Here is an 18,767-nt window from a genome sequence, read left to right on the forward strand (position 1 = left end):
TCAAAATAATAAGAAATTAGACAAAAATAAGTAAATTTTCACTAAAAAATCAAATCTAGGTATTAAGAGCTATTCTTTAAGAAATTAATCTATGTTCTAGGGTTAAATTAAAAAGTAAGAATTATGGAGTTCCTGTTGTGGCTCAGCGGAAACAAATCTGACTAGTATCCATGAGGACGCAGGTTCGATCCCTGGCCTTGCTCAGTGGTTAAGGATCCAGCATTGCTGTGAGCTGCAGTGTAGGTTGCAGACACAGCTCGGATCCTGCATTGCTGTGGCTGTGGCATAGGCCAGTGGCTATAGCTCTGATTCGATCCCTAGCCTGGGAACCTCCATATGCCGCAGTATGGCCCTAAAAATACAAAAAAAAAAAAAAAAAAAAAAAAAGAGGAAGAATTAAGTAAAGCTAAAAAACAAGTAAATATGAGGCAATTTAAATATGAGATAATTTCCGGAGTTCCTGTTGTGGCGCAGTAGTTAACAAATCCAACTAGGAACCATGAGGTTTTCGGGTTCAATCCCTGGCCTTGCTCAGTGGGTTAAGGATCCGGCATTGCCCTGAGCTGTGGTGTAGGTCACAGACGCGGCTCCGATCCTGTGTTGCTGTGGCTCTGGTGTAGGCCGTCGGCTACAGCTCCAATTGGACCCCTAGCCTGGGAACCTCCACATGCCGCGGGAAGCGGCCCTAGAAAAGGCAAAAAGACAAAATAATAAATACATAAATATAATTTCCAAGTAAATTATGACACGGGCAAGAGTTTATTTATCTTTAAGAACCTCAAATTTCCTTTTCTTCATTCCAACTCTAACCTTTTTTTCCTTTTTGGCCACCCTGAAGCATATGGAGTTCCCGGATCATGGATCAGATCTGCACTGCCATTGTGATCCTTTAACCCACTAAACCAGGTTGGGGATGGACCTTGTGCCCCGGCACTGTGGAGACACCACCAATCCCATCGCCCCACAATGGGAACTCCGTATACTCATTTCTTCTTTAAAAACGACTCCGATTAGGAATAAAATATGCACAATGGGAGTGGGCTACTGAATCAGAATTTGCAGAAATACAGCTGGAACATTCAGATCTTTCATTCTAATTCCGAACTACTCTAGCTATAAAATAAACTGGATTAAAATAAACCAGAACAGTAATCATTTCAGTTTTTACAAATATCACATCATGATGCTGTGTACCCCAAACTAATATAATTGTAAATATCAATTATACCTCAGTTTTTCAAAAACTTCTTTAAATAAATAAATAAGCCAGGGCATGAGTACCTCGAACCTCAACAGAAGGAACAATTCTTGTTTTGAGGTGGATGTGTATTACCTTCACATAATAGTATCTGAGGGCTCGGCTGAGTTTGTCATAATTCATATTGGGCTTGTTCTTTCGAATCCCCCAGAGACGAGCCACCTCTTCTGCCTGCAAAAGCTTGAACTCCCCATTATTAGAGGTCCAGCAGATCATGTGATCATTCTGAGGCTCCTTTAGGAGCTGAAGGAGGAACTGCCACAGGGTGATAGCACTGTCCATAGCAATGAGCTGAAAGAGGCATCAGAGAAGATACTCAGTTAACAGCCAATAGTGTATACATCAGGCAGTTTCAAGTATTAACTGCATCACTTCATTTCATCTCCACAGAAATCCTATAAGAGAGATACTACTGCAGCCTCATTTTACATGCAAAAAAGCTGATCCATAAGAGTAAAGTAACTTGTCCAAGATCATGCAAGTAAATGGTGAAGCTGAGATTTAAACCCAGGCAATCTGGGGGGAGTTCCCATCGTGGCTCAGTGGTTAACGAATCTGACTAGGAACCAAGAAGTTGTGGGTTCGATCCCTGGCCTTGATCAGTGGGTTAAGGACCCAGCATTGCCGTGAGCTGTGTGATGCAGGTTGCAGACGCAGCTCAGATCCCTGTGACTCTGGCTGTGGCGTAGGCCGGCGGCTACAGCTCCGATTAGACCCCCTGGCCTGGGAACCTCCATATGCCATGGGAGTGGCCCTAGAAAAAGACAAAAGACAAATAAAATAAAATAAAATAAAAATAAACCCAGGCAATCTGGATCCAGAGTTGAAACTTTTAAGCACACCACTCTGCTTAAGGAAAGTCTTACTGAGAGATAAAGCTAGCTCTATAAATTATAGGAGCAGACGGATCAAGGCCAATCAATAAGATTATAATTGTCATTAAGTTTTATCTTAAAAACTCTTTGTCCTATTCTCTGAGGAGACTATCTTTTCAGTATCCATCTAAACTAGCCCAGCTCTCGTATTTGCCAGAACATGTATGTGTGTGTCTTCAGGAGGTCCGGAGGGAGAGGAAATAACCAACTTTTGCTCTGCAGGTATTTCTCCTCCAAACAGTTTCCACTGGCATAAATGTAATTTACACATAAGTTGGCAGCACTAAAAATTCAGCAAAATGTTTCTTAATTTACAAATTACAAGTCACCATCCCATACACAGGGATTCCATCTGTGTAGACTGCTCTTTTATTTGAATAGCAACCTTTAATTGACTAGAAAGATCTGAACTGAAATTTTTTTTTTTTTTTTTTTTTTTTTAAGGGCCGCACCCAGGGCATATGGAAGTGCCCAAGCTAGGGGTGGAATGGGAGCTGCAACTACTGGCCTACACCACAGCCACAGCAAAGCTGGATCCAGGCCACGTCTGCGACCTACATCCTAGCTCACAGAAATGCCAAAGGATCCTTAACCCACTGAGCAAGGCCACGGATCAAACCTGCATCCTCACAGATGCTAGTCGGGTGCGTGACCGCTGAGCCATGCATGACAGGAATGTCCTGAAAATTTTTCAATATCTCAAGTTTTAGGATCTTCCTATTTAGCGCAGATCGATACTATTGATGTGTGGGGCCAGATAACTCTTTGTTCCTGGAGGCTGTCCCATGCTTTGTAGTTTGCCTAACAACATCCCTGGCCTTTAGCCACTAGGTGCCAGTAGCACCTCCTGCCCAGTTTGGCAATCAAAATGTCGCCAGATGTTGCCAAATGTTCTCCTGGGGGACATCATCATCCCTGTGAGCAACCACTGGTTTAGGCAATGGAGCAGCAAGGAAATGTTTCTCACAGTTATTTTCCTCACAAAAACTTCAAAACACCTTGTTTATAAGGAAACATTCTCTAGGGCAGAAACTCTGGCCAAATATATATAAGCATATCCTAAGAAGTCTATGATGGCAACTTCACACACACACACAAAAAGAACTTTCCTTTCTTTATCTCAGTGGATCAGAACAGGACTTGAAAGTTAATCAAATTTATTCTGTTAAAATACTATAAAAACAGGAGTTCCCTTGGGGGCACAGTGGGTTAAAGATCTGGCGTTGTCCCTGCCGTAGCTTAGGTCACTGCTGTGACATGGATTTGATCCCTGGCCCGGTAACTTTTGCATGCCATGGGCACGGCCAAAAAGAATACTATAGAAACAGGTAAACAGGAGTACATTAAAATTTAAAACTCTGTGTTGCAAATAATACCATCAAGTGAGAAGACAATCCTTGGAATGGGAGAAAGTACTTTTAAATAATAAAGGACTTCCATCAAAAAGAATATAAAGAATTCTTAAAATTAAAAAGGTGAAAAGGAGGTCCCATCATGGCTCAACAGAAACGAATCTGACCAGTGTCCATGAGGACACAGGTTCAATCCCTGGCCTCCCTCAGTTGGGAAGGATCTGGTGTTGCCACGAGCTGTGGTGTAGGTCACAGACGTGGCTCCGGTCTGCCATTGCTGTTGCTGTGGTGTAGGCTGGTGGCTACAGCTCTGATTCAACCCCTAGCCTGGGAACCTCCGTATGCCACTCATGTGGCCCTGAAAAAAAGGCAGGAAAAAAGGGAAAATATTAAAGAATAGAAAGGAGGAGGTGCCTCCCACAGTTAGAGTTAATGGAGAAACAGGCCATGAATCCAAGTATCTGTAGTCACAGTTGAGTACCCTGTTCATTAGGGAAACCACATCTCTAGGTGGATAAAAGCATTCACATCACCAGTGGGTTGTAAAGAAGTATTACATTATTAGATACTAAGGGATAATAATATGCAAACATGAAGTGCTACTTTAGTGGGAAATAACCATGCCCACTAGGAATCATACTTTTCCACAGCCTCACTTCAGCTGGGTTAAAATAGTGGTTTTATATTATGTCCATCAAGTATTGGGGGGGAGGAGTTCCCTGTCATTTCTCTGAATTTACCAGAGGCTTTTCTTCTGATGATGCCTGTTCATGGCAAGTTACTTTTTAACTACATGTTTCCCATTTAAACAATTATTTGTTAGTCTAAATCTGTTACAACTACTCCCTAGCAAATTTCGGCTTACCCAAAGAACTCAAATCTCTACATTTCCAGACATCTTCCTATCAAGAATGCTTACAACAGTGTGAATAGGTGAAAGATGATGATGATGACTGGATTAGGAAGATGTGGTATATATACACAATGGAATACTACGCAGCCATAAAAAGAACGACATAATGCCATTTGCAGCAACATGGATGGAACTAGAGCTCTCATACTGAGTGAAATAAGTCAGAAAGACCAAGACAAATACCATATGATATCACTTATAACTGGAATCTAATACACAGCACAAATGAACCTTTCCACAGAAAAGAAAATCATGGACTTGGAGAATAGACTTGTGGTTGCCCGGGGGGAGAAGGAGGGAGTGGAAGCGATCGGGGGAGCTTGGGGTTAACGGATGCAAACTACTGCTCTTGGAATGGATTTAAATGAGATCCTGCTGTGTAGCACTGAGAACTATGTCTAGATACTTACATCGCAACAGAACAAAGGGAGGAAAAAAAATGTATACATGTAACTTGGTCCCCATGCTATACAGTGGAAAAAATATATAAAATTAAAAAAAAAAGAATGCTTATAGCAGTGTGAATAGGTGAAAGATGATGATGATGACGATGCCAGAAGGAGGGGGAAGTGGGGGAGTCAGAAAGAAAAAAGGAAAGACAGAGAACTGGAATCTCAAGACCATTACAAATGTGGTGCCTATAATTCCATCTATTTTTGGAAACATTCACCAAACCAAATCCTAGAATCTTAATGCCTCTCAGGGACATAATGCTTGAGCCCTACACGTTTATAATGACTAAGCTATACACGCACAAAGACAGAAATCACCATCGACATCTCCACGGTGAACACCCAAGTGCTATGCGGAGCAAATAGGAAGTGTTCCCAGGGTGGTGAGGGGTTAACTTTCACCACCACCCCCTTTGGTTATTAGGAGAGAGCATGGACTGAGCCACATGCTGGCGGAGCTGCTGGACATTGCAGGGCAGAACCTAACTGTGGAAAACACCGAAGCTTCTTTACAGCGCGTACTGGGATTAAACAATTGTTGTGAAAGAAAAAGGGCACTGTGGATTTTGGACTGAAGTACTGGAAAAGGAATTTTCTTCGGGGAGAAACTAACAAAGAGACAAAATTGACATTTTCAGTGGGTACTTTAAAGAAATATTCTACTCATTCAATTTTGATATTGATTTATTGGCTTTGACTGAAAATAAATCTGACTGACCACAAATAACAAATGCTGGAGAGGATGTGGAGAAAAGGGAACCCTCCTGCACTGCTGGTAGGAATGTAAACTGGTACAACCACTATGGAAAACAGTATGGAGGTACCTTAGAAAATTATATATAGAACTATCTTATGACCCAGCAATCCCACTCTTGGGCATATATCCAGACAAAACTTTCCTTGAAAAAGATACCTGCACCCCTGTGTTCATTGCAGCACTATTCACAACAGCCAAGACAGGGAAACAACCTAAATGTCCATCGACAGATGACTGGATTAGGAAGATGTGGTATCTATACGCAATGGAATACTACTCAGCCATAAAAAAGAACAAAATAAGGCCATTTGCAGCCAACATGGATGGAACTAGAGACTCCCATACTAAGTGAAGTAAGTCAGAAAGAGAAAGAAATACCATATGATATCACTTATATTGGGAATCTAATATATGGCACAAATGAACCTTTCCACAGAAATTGAAATCATGGACTTGGAGAACAGACTTGTGGTTGCCAAGAGGGAGGGGGAGGGACTGGGAGGGAATGGGAATTTGGGGTTAATAGATGCAAACTATTGCCTTTGGAATGGATAAGCAATGGGATCCTGCTGTATAACACTGGGAATTATATCTGGTCACTTGTGATGGAGCACGATAATGTGAGAAAAAAGAACGTATACATGTATGTGTGACTGGGTCACCCTGCTGTGCAGTAGAAAATTGACAGAACACTGTAAATTAGCTATAATGGAAAAAAAAATTATAAAAAGTGGGGGGGAAAAAAAAGAAAGAGTGGTGAACCACTGGGCATATAGTTAAGTAGAACCTCTTCATTTTAGTTCCTACAAGTGTGCTATTAAGATGGAATTTCTTAGCCATAAAAGAGATTTCCTCAGCCATAAAAAAATAAAAGGAAAAAAGTTACAGAAAACAATTATTTAAAAATACAAAGGTGAAAAAAAGTAAAAAAATACACTTTTATTTTTGTTATCTTCAGTCAAAAAAACCCCAAATCCTTTATTTTTCTTCTCACAAAAATCTCAGTGTTTCTACAATTACAGTATTTTCCCCCAAAGTTACATTTTTAAAAGTGTTTTTAGAAGTATAATGTGGGAGAGAAATACTTAACTGATCCAAAAGAAGGAAACTGATTCTTCAGAGGTTAAATGTGGAAAATACAACTGATTCTAACATAACGCTTCAAAGATAGGAGATTAATCCCTGTGCTAAAATGAAAGGACCATGCTGAGGAATTCACTAGGGAAAGGAAGTCTCTATTAAATGAAACCTTTTCCACCCTAAACATGTTTACAATACACATAGCCTAGTTGCTGTGGTGACCCCACAGCCCAACTATTTTTCAGAAACAGTAGCTAAGACCCAAAAAATACATGTCTCCAAATTCAGAAGGTTGCTTCAATAAAACAACCAATTATGACATGTATCAAGACTAATTTTGAGGTAAAACCATCGTCGTTGTCAAAAAGTACCTTGTGTATCCTACACTAACAGAATATTAAAAGTGTACTGTTACCATTAAACTTAAAAACAGTAGTTCCCTAAATGGATTCCACTTAACGCAGTTTTAATGTTGAAATAAAAGTCAAGAGAGAGTTCCTGAGAAGGGAAGATAGAACCACAATACGTTGTAACTAAAACACTACCGACACTCTTAAATAGTGCAGCACCAAGTTTTCCACGCAGTGGGGCGGTAAGTGGGAGATGGCAAAGGGGGAGGGAGGACCTGATCCACCAACCAAAGAGATGCGCGAACCGTTCTGATTCGGAATAAAACTCCAGGGTCTTTACTTAAATGCCCCGAACTTCAAACAGTGATAGCCTGGGAAAAAGCCAACTCTATCTTTCCACTACTTCAATCAAGACTGCCCCTTCTTTCCCGCCAAGGCCAGTTAATATTCAGCTCTTAAAAGACAGTTCCGAAGAATGAAGAAGCCACCAGCCTTGCGGCAGCTGTATATTAATCGGAAAGTAAAGGGGGAGGAGGTTTGCTGGAGAGAAGCAGTTAAAGAAATGAAACTTGACACCGGATGAACAGCGAGCTTGGGGAGAGGAAGAGACGCGGATGACCGTGTGCCCCCGAGGAGATCAAAGTCCCGGGGAAGAGCCGCAACCTCACCGTGCCTGGGTAAGCACTGAATTACCGTACTTTCACTTTCCAACTTCCTGTCACTACAGAAAGTCAGAATCGCTCCCCTGTTGCCCTCCCCCCGCCCCAAGGAAAAAAAACAAAAAAACAAAAAAAGCAACCCACTGCCACCTTTTTAACCAGAGGACCTCGCGGGACCAAATAAGGGGCGAAGAGAACGGGGCGCTGCCGCGTCCACCTGCGCGCCTCTGGGCTGGGGCCACTGGAGCGGGCAGGGCGGGCTGGGGGCGGGTCCCCAGGGGAGCGCGCGCCTCAACCCCGCTCCCGCCCCCGCCCGCTCGCTTCCTGTTGTGTCGCGAGCCCCTCGCCCCCGCCCGCGCTCTCTGCGGTTGGAGGCAGCGGCCGCGAGACCCAGACGGGGGCTCGGGGTAAATGAGGCGCGCGAGGCTGGCCGCTCACCGAGGCCGCGCGCGTGGCTCCCTCCGAGTCTCCGCCTCGAACACGATGCTCTTCTCCGCCCGCCGCCTCCTCCTCACGCTGGGAACTCGAAGACGGCGCAGCAGCCGCTGCGACTCTCGCGGCAGAGCCGGAGAAGGCGGCGGCGGCCGAGCAGAGCCCGCCGGGTGTCCGCAGCCTCCCGCATCTCCTGTAGCCGCCGCCGCACCCGCCGCGGCGTCTCGCGCCCCGCCCTCCCCGCCCCCGCACGCGGCGGCGGCGTGGGTCGTCGAGGCCGCTACTCGCCGGGCGCGCGCTTGGGGCGTTCTCGCCGCTGCCGGGCTTGCCTGTAGCTCCGCGGCCGCCGCCACTCTCAAACCCCCCCGAGTAGCGTCTGGGCCCCTCCCGGACGCCGGAGCCGCCGCGCGTCACTTCCGGGGGCGGGAAGGGAGGGGCGGGCTGCAGAGGGGCGCTGCCAGCCGCCCCCGCCCCCTTTCCGGGTTTGGGGGGCCGGGGTGCGGGTATAGGCATTGCGAGGGCGCCGCCTGGGGTTCCCTGCTTTGCACTGTCCGCCGGTCTTCTAAACAGTTGCTAAGTATTTGCCGAGGCGCGCGACCCGAACTTTCGCTGGGAAAGCTCGTTCTGGCGTTGGAGTCAAGAGACATTCAGTCGTAGCTCCACTTCTCACTAACTTGGCAATCTTAAGCAACTTTCTTTAACTCCAAACGGTTTCATCATATGTAAAATGGAGAGAACCCAATCTCTTAGGGTTTAATGATTAAAAGAGATAAAGTACATAGGTGACTTCTCAGAGTGTCCAGCGCATAGGTTCTCATTAAGTACAATTCTTAAGAAACCAGGTCACACTTGATAAGAGAAACTCCTTGAAGAATTTATCAACAGAAGGTGGAGACAGCTAAACAAAACCTCCAAGAAATGGATTACATATCCCATTTAACAGGAAATCAAGGACAGACCAAAGTCTTAGACTCTGTTTTTCCTGGTCATGTACTAGCTGTGTGTCCTGCAGTGAATTGCTTAACCTCTCTGAACCTCAGTCCCCTTATGTAAAACGGAAATAACGTGCGGCATTGCTGAGAAAATGTGATTTTATTTTACCTGGCACATAGTGGACACCCAATAAATAGTGACGTCATTTATTTTGCCTCCTCCTCATTCCCACAATTGAATTCGTGGTGAAATTAGTTGACCTCACTGAGTGAAATGGGATCCTATCATCCCTTTGAAGGCTTTTGGAAAAGAGTCATCACTTCCTTTCATTTCCAACCTCCTCCACCATAATACAGAGTAATTGTGATACACAGTTATTCGTGGAAAAGCAACGGCCCTCTGAAGATGTTAACCCTTCTAAAATAATTTTACCCAAGGATCGTAAACTTATTTTCATTAAGATGTGTTTTAAAAGGAACACGAAATATCTGAAAAGCACTAGCAGTTTTGGCCCCTGCTACAAGTTTTTTCCTTGCAACAACTTCCATTTTAGAAACCAAAAGGAAATAATATGATTTGGGGGGGGGGGGAGCACGCCTTTGGCTTACAGAAGTTCCTGGGCCAGGGATCAAACCTGAGCCACAGCAGTGGCCGGAGCTGCAGCAGTGACAACACCAGATCCTTAACCCACTGAACCACCAGGGAACTCCAGAAATAAGAATTTTTAAGGTAGACTTTTTAAGATGCACCCAATAGAAACATTTGTTTATAGGAAGATTTTATTTTAAAGCCAGTTAAAGATTTTGGAACAGCTAAGCATTCAGAGCTTCTCTGCAGACTACCCTGCTGTGCCCAAACTAGCAGTAAACATCTGATTTAGCCTCAGGGTCTGTAGTTGTATCATAACCCTGTAGACTGGGCTGACAGTATTGTCAATTCTGAGGTGTTTTTGGAAAAGGGCCTACTTTGGGAGTTCCTAAATTAGTCATAGCAAGTCTGTGTGCTTTCAAATTGATTGGGTTTTCTGTTTTGTCTTGTTTGTTTTTTAAACACACTGTATGTTGACAGCAGAGAAACTAGAAGAAAAGTGGATTTCAGAGGAGTGCATTGAAATTAAAAAGTCCATTAATGTGCCTGGTTTTCCCACTCAGGATTCTGTAAATATAGAATCTCTCTCCATGGTTCCTCACACAACAGATGGTTCTGTTTTTGCAAACTCCATGGCATGTATGTTGGTCAACCAAAAAGACTGTGCTTTTTTGCTATCTTGTTTGGTCATTTTCCCAGCAAATAGATGAATTCCCATTCTTAGCCTTCGCTACCCAGGGCTATCTCACATAAAATTTGTACAGGGTTTTTTTTTTTTTTTTTTTTTTTTTGGTCTTTTTGCCATTTCTTAGGCTGCTCCTGTGGCATATGGAGGTTCCCAGGCTAGGGGTTGAATCAGAGCTATAGCCGCCGGCCTATTCCAGAGCCACAGCAACTCGGGATCCAAGCTGCTTCTGCAACCTACACCACAGCTCACGGCAACGCCGGATCCTTTACCCACTGAGCAAGGCCAGGGACGGAACCCGCAACCTCGTGGTTCCTAGTCGGGTTCGTTAACCACTGAGCCACGACGGAAACTCCTAAAATTTGTAGATTTTATTGACTGTTTACACACATGTTTTCTGCCTGATCTGCCCTAGATTGTGTGTTTAACCTTTACAGTTGTCCCAGCCCAGCCACCCCAGTGCCCCTAATTTACTTACATTTCTTTTTTAAAAATGTTTTGCTATAGTTGATTTACAGTGTTCTGACATTTTCTGCTGTACAGCAAAGTGATCCAGCTATATATACATATATTCTTTTTCTCACATTATCCTCCATCACATTCCATCACAAGTGATTAGTTATATAGTTCCCTGTGTGGTTGCATTTCTTACCCCAATAAGAAGTTATGTTCATTTCCTCTTAAGGCAACTTCCCCTTCCCTCTCTTCTACTTCACTGCCTCATCTTTACCCCAAGTTAGTACAGTCATCTCTCTGTATCCAGGGGTTCCATGTTCACAGATTTAACTAATCGAGGATCAAAAATACTAGAAAAAAAATTCCAGAATTTTCCAAAGAGCCAAACTTGACTCTGCTGCATGCCAACTATTTACTAAGCATTTACATTGTATTAAGTATTATAAATAATCTAGACATGATTTAAAGTATACCAGTGGGGAGTTCCCATAGTGGCTCAGTGGAAACAAACCCGACTAGGAACCATAAGGTTGTGGGTTCACTCCCTGACCTCACTCAGTGGGTTAAGGATCCGGTGCTGCCGTGAGCTGTGGTGTAGGTCACAGATGTGGCTGGGATCTGGTGTTGCTGTGGCTGTGGTATAAGCCGGCAGCTATAGTTCTGATTCAACCCCTAGCCTGGGAACCTCCGTATGCCACAAGTACAGCCCTAAAAAGCAGTGAAAGAAAAGAAAAATAAAGTATACCAGAGCATATGTGTGTGTAAATATAACACCATTTTATACATGGGACTTGAGCATCCTCAGATTTTGGTATCCTGGTGCGGGGCAGGTGCTGGAAGCAACCCTCCACAGATACCAAGGGGTGACTGGATCCCTTTTTCCTAAAGACAGTTCATGGACTCTGATTCACGGAGCAAGCATGGAGCCATCCCATTGCCTGGTGTGTCTTTCAGGCAATGTCTTACAGCACATGAAATAGAGAGGAGATAACCTTTAAGTCAAAGGAAGCAGCATAACCCCAGGTGGGAACAGACGTGAGGCAAGTTGCACCACCACTGAGATGAAAGAAGAAAACCCAGGGAACTCTCAGTTCTAGCCTTTCAGTCTCTGAATACTCAAAGCTTGATCCTCCGGAGGAAATCCTCCTGCTGAAATCCTAGGGAAGTAATATCCTTATTTTTTGGGGGGCCTCACTTTGAACATTTTCAAAAATAAAGTCTGGAGTTCTCTTGTGATGCAGCAGGTTAAGGATTTGGCATTGTCGCTGCTGTGGTGAGGGTTTGATCCCTGGCCTAGAAACTTCCACATGCCGCAGGGGTGGCCAAAAAAAAAAGAATGAATGCGTATCGTTGGAGTTCCGCTGCGGCACAGGCACAGTGGGTTAAGGATCTGGTGTTATCTCTGCAAAGGCTTGGGTCCTTGCTGAGACGCGGGATAGATCCCCAGCCCAGCACAAAGGGTTAAGGATCAGGCATTTCGGAAGCTGTGGTGTAGGTCACAGCTGTCACTCAGATTTAGTCCCTGGCTCAGAAACGTCCATAAGCCGTGGGTGCAGCCAAAAAAAAGAAAAGAAAAGAAAAAAAAAGAGAAAGAAAGAAAGGAAAAGAAATAATGAATAAAAGAAAGCCATACCTCTCCCTTCTAGACTGTGGTATAGAAGAGTAAAAGAAAAAGATGGTGGATCAAACTCTGCTTCGAACTCTTGTTAAATGACCCCATAGGTACTGCCTTTGTCGGGATTGAAATCTTCGAGGAAAATTTATCTTTAAAAATAAAATGCATGTTAGCCATCTGTTGAGCTTGGGGGTGTTTGCTTAGCCTATCAAGGGCCTAAAATTCACCAAAGACCAGCAGCGAGATGATGGTTAGAAATGTCTTTTCACTAAGATGGTTTTTTTCCCCAATAATAAGACATCATCAGAGAATATTCAAGATCCAGAGAAAAATCCATGAAAAAGTCTTTGAACAAGGTGCTTGTGGCCTCTAGACTGTGGAAAGCTCCTGGCAACATCTCGCAGCCCCAGCTGTAATCTCCACCGACACACGGTTTGTCAGAGAGAACATGACGAGACATGAGTTATTGCAGTTACCTGCCTGAGGCATAGCAACTACCTAAGACATTTGATGGCCCGCCATAAACATACCTCAGGAATAATTTCATGTCATTTTCATTTTTGGAATCTACGCCCAGTCCACCTTTTTTTCTCCTCCACAAATATTTTTCACCAAAAATAGTTTTATTGGTCTTCGATAAATGTACTTTTTTCTCAGCTTATGAAAATTGATGTGGGGTGTCTTCTAGAGAAAGACGAGGAAACTTCATTCCTAACTGCCCTTTAGAAAAAGATATAACTTAATTGACAAAAGCTCATGAAATCCACCTTGTGTGGAACTGGACAAGATTCTGGGTGATTTAGGAGTTCCCTGATAGCCTAGCAGGTTAAGGCATCCCACATTGTCACTGCTGTGGCTTGGGTCACTGCTGGGGCATGGGTTCTATCCCTGGTTCTGGAATGTGGGAGCTGCCAAAAATACATATGTAGGAGTTACCGTGGAGGCTCAAGCAGAAACAAATCTAACTAGTATCCATGAGGACAGAGGTTCGATCCTTGGTCTCACTTAATGGGTTAAGGATCCGGCATTGCCATGAACTGTGGTGTGGGTTATAGATGCAGTTCAGATCCCATGTTGCTGTGGCTGTGGTGTGGATCATCAGCTGTAGCTCTGATTCGATCCCTAGCCTGGGAACCTCCATATGCTGAGGGTGCGGCTCTAAAAAAAAAAAAAATATATATATATATATATACACATATATATATATATTTTTTCTGGGTAGTTTGTCCAACTCCTTGTAGGATGTATCTTGCTCTGAATTTTAAACTAGAAGTTTTGTTTTCTCTCTTGTATGTGTTATAACTGGTTGGAAAATGTTGCTCTTTCAATTAATTCAGGAGCCACCAATACTATTACTCAGCATAATACTATGCTGTTGACTGTAGAAGAAACTCAAAGAGGCTTTGTTCTTTTTTCTAGGAACTTTCAATCTTGGACCGGTCCCACTGACACCCTCGGAGACAGTCATTACTATCGGTGGCTTGCATTGTTTTTAGATTCTCTCACATTATCTCTTTTGATCCTGTAGACATAGACAAACAATTCAGCGATGGATCCAGAGATGGTGGAAAAAGCAAAGTCAGGCTGACAAATGAAGGGGTAAGCGCTGCTGTAAACAGGGAGCCTTGTGGTGAGGAGGGCTTAGGAGAGGGAGTGAAATTACCACCTCCCACCGCATTAAGGAACATTTCCTGAAAGGGGTGGAGCCTGAAAGACTTGGTGCTAATTCAAAAATGGTGATGCCAGCTTTTTTCTTCCTTACTTTATTTATCCAGCTGCAAAACAAAATGGGTTTTGCTGTGCCGGAGACCTTAGCTTGTGCGTTGTATACCCAGTTCAGAAGTGTGACGCAGCCTCTGGCTTCCCCCTCTCAAGGGAAGGAAATTTGAATTCTGTCTGGACTCACCCTGTGAAGCAGGCAAAGTGCTGGGTCTGTAGGGCATTTATTCTCCCCTCTTTCTCGGCTCCTCCTCTTTTCTAAGAAAAGGCAGCTGCGATGCATGTAAACTGCTCAAAAGTCTAGGAATCAAATTCCAAGCGGAGAGCCCTTAAGTAGAAGGAGAACAGGGGCTTCTGCTCATGATGGAAAAGAGTCCAAAGGCAAGGTTTCATGGAGCAGAATTCTGATTAGATTTTTTTTGAATTGTCCCCCCCCCCCCAACAAACACTATATCTTTGCTTACTCCCCACCTCCCATCCCAGCCCTGAGTGAGGCCAGAGATTGAACCTGCATCCTCATGGATGCTAGTCAGATTCATTTTCGACTAGGATCCATGAGGATATGGGTTCAATCCCTGGCCTCGCTCAGTGGGTTAAGGATCGGGCGTTGCTGTGAGCTGTGGTGTAGGTCGCAGACGTGGCACAGATCCCATGTGGCTGTGGCTGTGGTGTAGGCCTACAGCTACAGCCCCAGTTGGACCCATAGCCTGGGAACCTCCATATGCCACAGGTTCAGCCCTAAAAAGCAAAAAAATACACTAAATAAGTAAATAAATACCTGTAGTGGCTCAGTGGTTGGCAAATCCGACTGGGAACCGTGAGGTTGCGGGTTCGCTCCCTGGCCTTGCTCAGTGGGTTAAGGATCTGGCTTTGCCTTGAGCTGTGGTGTAGGTTGCAGAAGCAGCTCGGATCCTGCCTTGCGGTGGCTCTGGTGTAGGCCGGCAGCTACAGCTCTGATTAGACTCCTAGCCTGGAAACCTCCATATGCCGCAGGAGTGGCCCTAGAAAAGGCAAAAAGACAATAAAATAAAATAAAATAACATAAAATAATTTTTTTCAACCCCACCTGTGGCCTGTGGAAGTTTCCAGGTGAGGGATCGAACCCTTGCCACAAGAGTGACCTGAGCTGCAGCAGTGACAATGCCAGATTCTTCACTACCAGCCACCAGGGAACTCCAAAACCTTCTACTAGGAATGCCTTCTCCCCTGCTCTGCCTCACCTGGCTGTCTTCTACTTTAGGTCTCTGCTCAGATGTCACTGGCTCTGGGAGTCCCTCTAAACCCCTAGACTGGGCCTGTGACCTCCAGGCTCCCATTGTGTCCAACATTGACCCTGTCAGTGACACTCACCTCACTGACCTGAAATTTCTTTCTTTTTTTTTTTTTTTTGTCTTTTTGCTATTTCTTGGGCCGCTCCCACGGCATATGGAGGTTCCCAGGCTAGGGGTCAAATCAGAGCTGTAGCTGCCAGCCTATGCCAGAGCCACAGCAATGCAGGATCCGAGCTGCATCTGCGTCCTATACCACAGCTCACGGCAACGCCGGATCCTTAACCCACTAAGCAAGGGCAGGGAACAAACCCACAACCTCATGGCTCCTAGTCGAATTCGTTAACCGCTGCGCCATGATGGGAACTCCCCTGAAATTTCTTCTTTGTCTCTTCAACCCTTTGTACCAGGTCCGCTTTGCAGCCCAGCTCCTCCCAGCATGGTCCCTACCCTGGGAGCTACTTAATACATGTTCACAGAATGACTCAGTCTTCCGGGCGAAGGGCACGAACATGCCTGATGCAGAGAGGTGTTCAAGCCACCCTTCAGCTATCAGCCTATCTCTTCCCTTCCTTTCCATATCAACCTTCAAAAAAGTAATGGTTTGGCGTTCTCGTCATGGCTCAGCAGCTACGAATCTGACTAGCATCCATGAGGAGGTAGGTTTGATCCCTGGCCTTGCTCAGTGGGTTAAGGATCTGGCATTGCTGTGGCATAGGCCAGCAGCTACAGCTCCCATTGGACCCCTAGCCTGGGAACTTTCATATGCGCGGCGGCAGCCCTGAAAAGCAGAAAAGGAAAAAAAAAAAAAAAAGTAATGGTTTATATTTGCCACCTACACTTTCTCACCTTCCACTCACTCTTCAAACCACTAGCTGTCTACTGGTCCCACCATTGACGCTTCCCCAGTGAAGGCTACAGCCATCCTAATTGCCAGACCTCACCTCCTCTTTCTAGGCATCATCCTGTTCTCCATTCTTCAGGTGAATTCAGGAGTTCCCACTAAGGTGCAATGGAAAGAGCAGCATCTCTGCAGCGCCAGGGTACAGGTTCGATCCCTGGCCTGGCACAGTGGGTTAAAGGATCCGGTGTTGCCACAGGTGCAACATAGGTCACAGCTGCAGCTCAGAGCTGATCCCTGGCCGAGGAACTCCATATGCCTTGGGGTGGCCAAAAAAAAAAAAAAAAAAAGACTAATTCAGGCATCACCTCCTTAGGTAAACACACCCCCGACCTCCAAAGCAGGCTTAGATGTCCCCTCCTGGTACCTTCCCCCAAACACAGTTCCCTCTTGGCTTCCATGATTATTCTTCCATCTCTCTGGCCGGTTTTTGTCTCTTTGGGGGCTTGTGTCCCGCCAGCTCTGAAGTATGGGCTCTGTCCTTACCCCAGAGTTCTGTCTTTGAGCTATTGCCCCTCAACACACTCCCCACAAGGGACCTCATTCTCTCCAAGGCTTGGTTCACCCCCCCAAATGCTAATGACCCGTAATCTTTATCTTGGACCCCTACTTCTGCCCTGAACCCTGGATCCCCTTCCAATTTCCTACAGGGTTTTTCTTCACCTGGATATTTTCATAGACCCCACCACCCTGGCCCCGTCTCAGAATATACAACTTGAATGGATTACCTGTACCTGCCACACCTCCCTAGATTCTCCTTCCCAATTTCAGTTGAAAGCATTACCCAGACATTTCAGTCGTCTCTAACAATTCCTTCTTCCTCACCCTCCACAGACAACCTGGTCGCCATGGTCTATTGTGCCTGATGTCTGGAATACCTCGCTTCTGCCCCCTCCTCATACCTTTCCCAGAGGCTCTCACCATCTCTTGCTAGGACTATTGCAGTAGCCTTCTAACTTCTCTCTCAGTGTCCAAGCATTCCAGCCCATCTTCTGCAAGCCCACAAGGAAAATCACTGAAACCCGCTCTTGATTATATCATTCATCCGCTTGAGAGTGTCCAGTGGTTGATTTCTCTGCTGCTTCCAGGAGAAAGTCCAAACTCTGGCCTGACAGGCCTGTGAAGAGCAAGGTTTAAAGACCAGATCATCCTTCAATGTGGCCTATTTTGATTACTGACCCTGTACAGCCTAGCCCTCTTTCAGCCTAATCTCCAGCCTTACACACTAGAGCCCCGCCCCCGGCCCCATCCCCGCCCCTGCAAACACATCAAGCACATCCAGGACTCCAACCTTTGTGTATGTAGCTCCTTCAACCTGGAATGTACCCTCCATCCCATAGAATTCCTTAAAGGCAAAGAGCGTCAATCATCTCTGTACATCCAGCATCTCCTAGCCTAGTACCTCGTACATAATAGGAACTCAGTCATTTATTTATTTATTTATTTATTTATTTTTGCCCATGACTGTGGCATAAAGAAGTTCCCAGGCTAGGGATTGAATCCAAGCCACAACAGTAACCCGAGCCACAGTAGTGACACCACCAAGTCCTTAACCACTAGACCACCAGGGAACTCCTGGACTTAGTAAACTCTGAATGAGGAGCTCTGACTTTAAAGAAGGCCCAGCTCAAGACACATGTACTCCAATGTTCACTGCAACACTATTTACAATAGCCAAGACATGGAAACAACCTAAATGTCAATCAACAGAGGAGTGGATCAAGAAGATGTAGTACATATACACCATGGAATATTACTCAGCCATTAAAAAGAACAAAATACCGGCATTCTTAGCAACATGGATGGACCTAGAAAGTATCATGCTAAGTGAAGTCAGCCATAAAATGAGACACCAACATCAAATGCTTTCACTGACATGTGAAATCTGAAAAAAGGACAGATTGAACTTCTTTGCAGAGCAGATGCTGACTCACAGACACTGAAAAACTTATGGTCTCCGGAGGAGACAGTTTGGGGGGGTGGGGGGATGTGCTTGGGCTGTGGGATGGAAATCCTGTGAAATCAGATTGTGATGATCATTATACAACTACAGCTGTGATAAATTCACTTGAGTAATAAAAAAAAAAAAAGAAGGCCCAGCTCTCAAATGCTGTTTCTCCTGATCTGTGCCCACTTTGACTCCAATTAGATGTGATTGTTCCCTCCAGCCTTCATCACTTAAATATATCATGAGTTCCTGCTAAGTACCAGGCACCGTGCTAACAGAGAGGGCCACAAGAAACTCCAGTCTAGGATAATAGATGGACAAACATTTAGAACACTGAGATAAGTGCTGTGACAGGGTCCTTCTGTCATATGCCTTTCCTGTAGAGAAACTAACATGAAAAGCCAAATCATGGCCATCATGCAAACTGGTGAGCACAGAGTCTGGGCAGAGGGAGTGGGCTGAATGAGTCAAATGTTCCATGATGTCTTAGTCCATTCAAGCTGCTATAACAAAATACCACAGACCG

The 18,767-nt window shown here is 44.9% G+C and overlaps 1 protein-coding gene and 1 long non-coding RNA gene across 6 annotated transcripts in view; one reads left to right on the forward strand and one right to left on the reverse strand.

Annotated features, from left to right (window-relative positions):
* ELK4 (ETS transcription factor ELK4) overlaps window positions 1-8,494 on the reverse strand; it is a 21,773-nt gene extending 13,279 nt beyond the window's left edge. For 2 of the 4 annotated variants that reach the window (XR_014815650.1, XM_003357396.5), the window contains exons 1-2: window positions 8,135-8,494; window positions 1,334-1,549 (exon numbers count right to left, since the gene is read on the reverse strand). Coding sequence is in view for 2 of the 4 variants with exons in the window: in XM_003357396.5 (XP_003357444.1) it covers window positions 1,334-1,540 (207 nt within the window). In the remaining 2 variants the exon portion in view is untranslated. Of the gene's footprint in view, window positions 1-1,333; window positions 1,550-7,846 lie in introns of all 4 variants that reach the window. The other 2 variants (XR_014815651.1, XM_005667536.4) reach the window with 1 other exon arrangement.
* Window positions 7,668-18,387, forward strand: LOC106504941 (uncharacterized). Of its 2 annotated transcripts, none has more exons than XR_001298900.3 (4): window positions 7,668-7,714; window positions 13,825-14,004; window positions 15,803-16,051; window positions 17,128-18,387. It is a non-coding gene; the product is annotated as an uncharacterized LOC106504941 (long non-coding RNA). The 2 variants fall into 2 exon arrangements; XR_014815652.1 differs by having other exon boundaries at window positions 13,934-14,004.
* Window positions 18,388-18,767: the final 380 nt, after the last annotated feature.

The sequence above is a fragment of the Sus scrofa genome, chromosome 9 (genome assembly GCF_054392235.1).
Source record: "Sus scrofa isolate SSC_HxYL_T2T_F1_AM1 chromosome 9, Sscrofa_HxYL_maternal_Yorkshire_Landrace_v2.0, whole genome shotgun sequence".
NCBI classification, from domain to species: Eukaryota; Metazoa; Chordata; class Mammalia; order Artiodactyla; family Suidae; genus Sus; species Sus scrofa.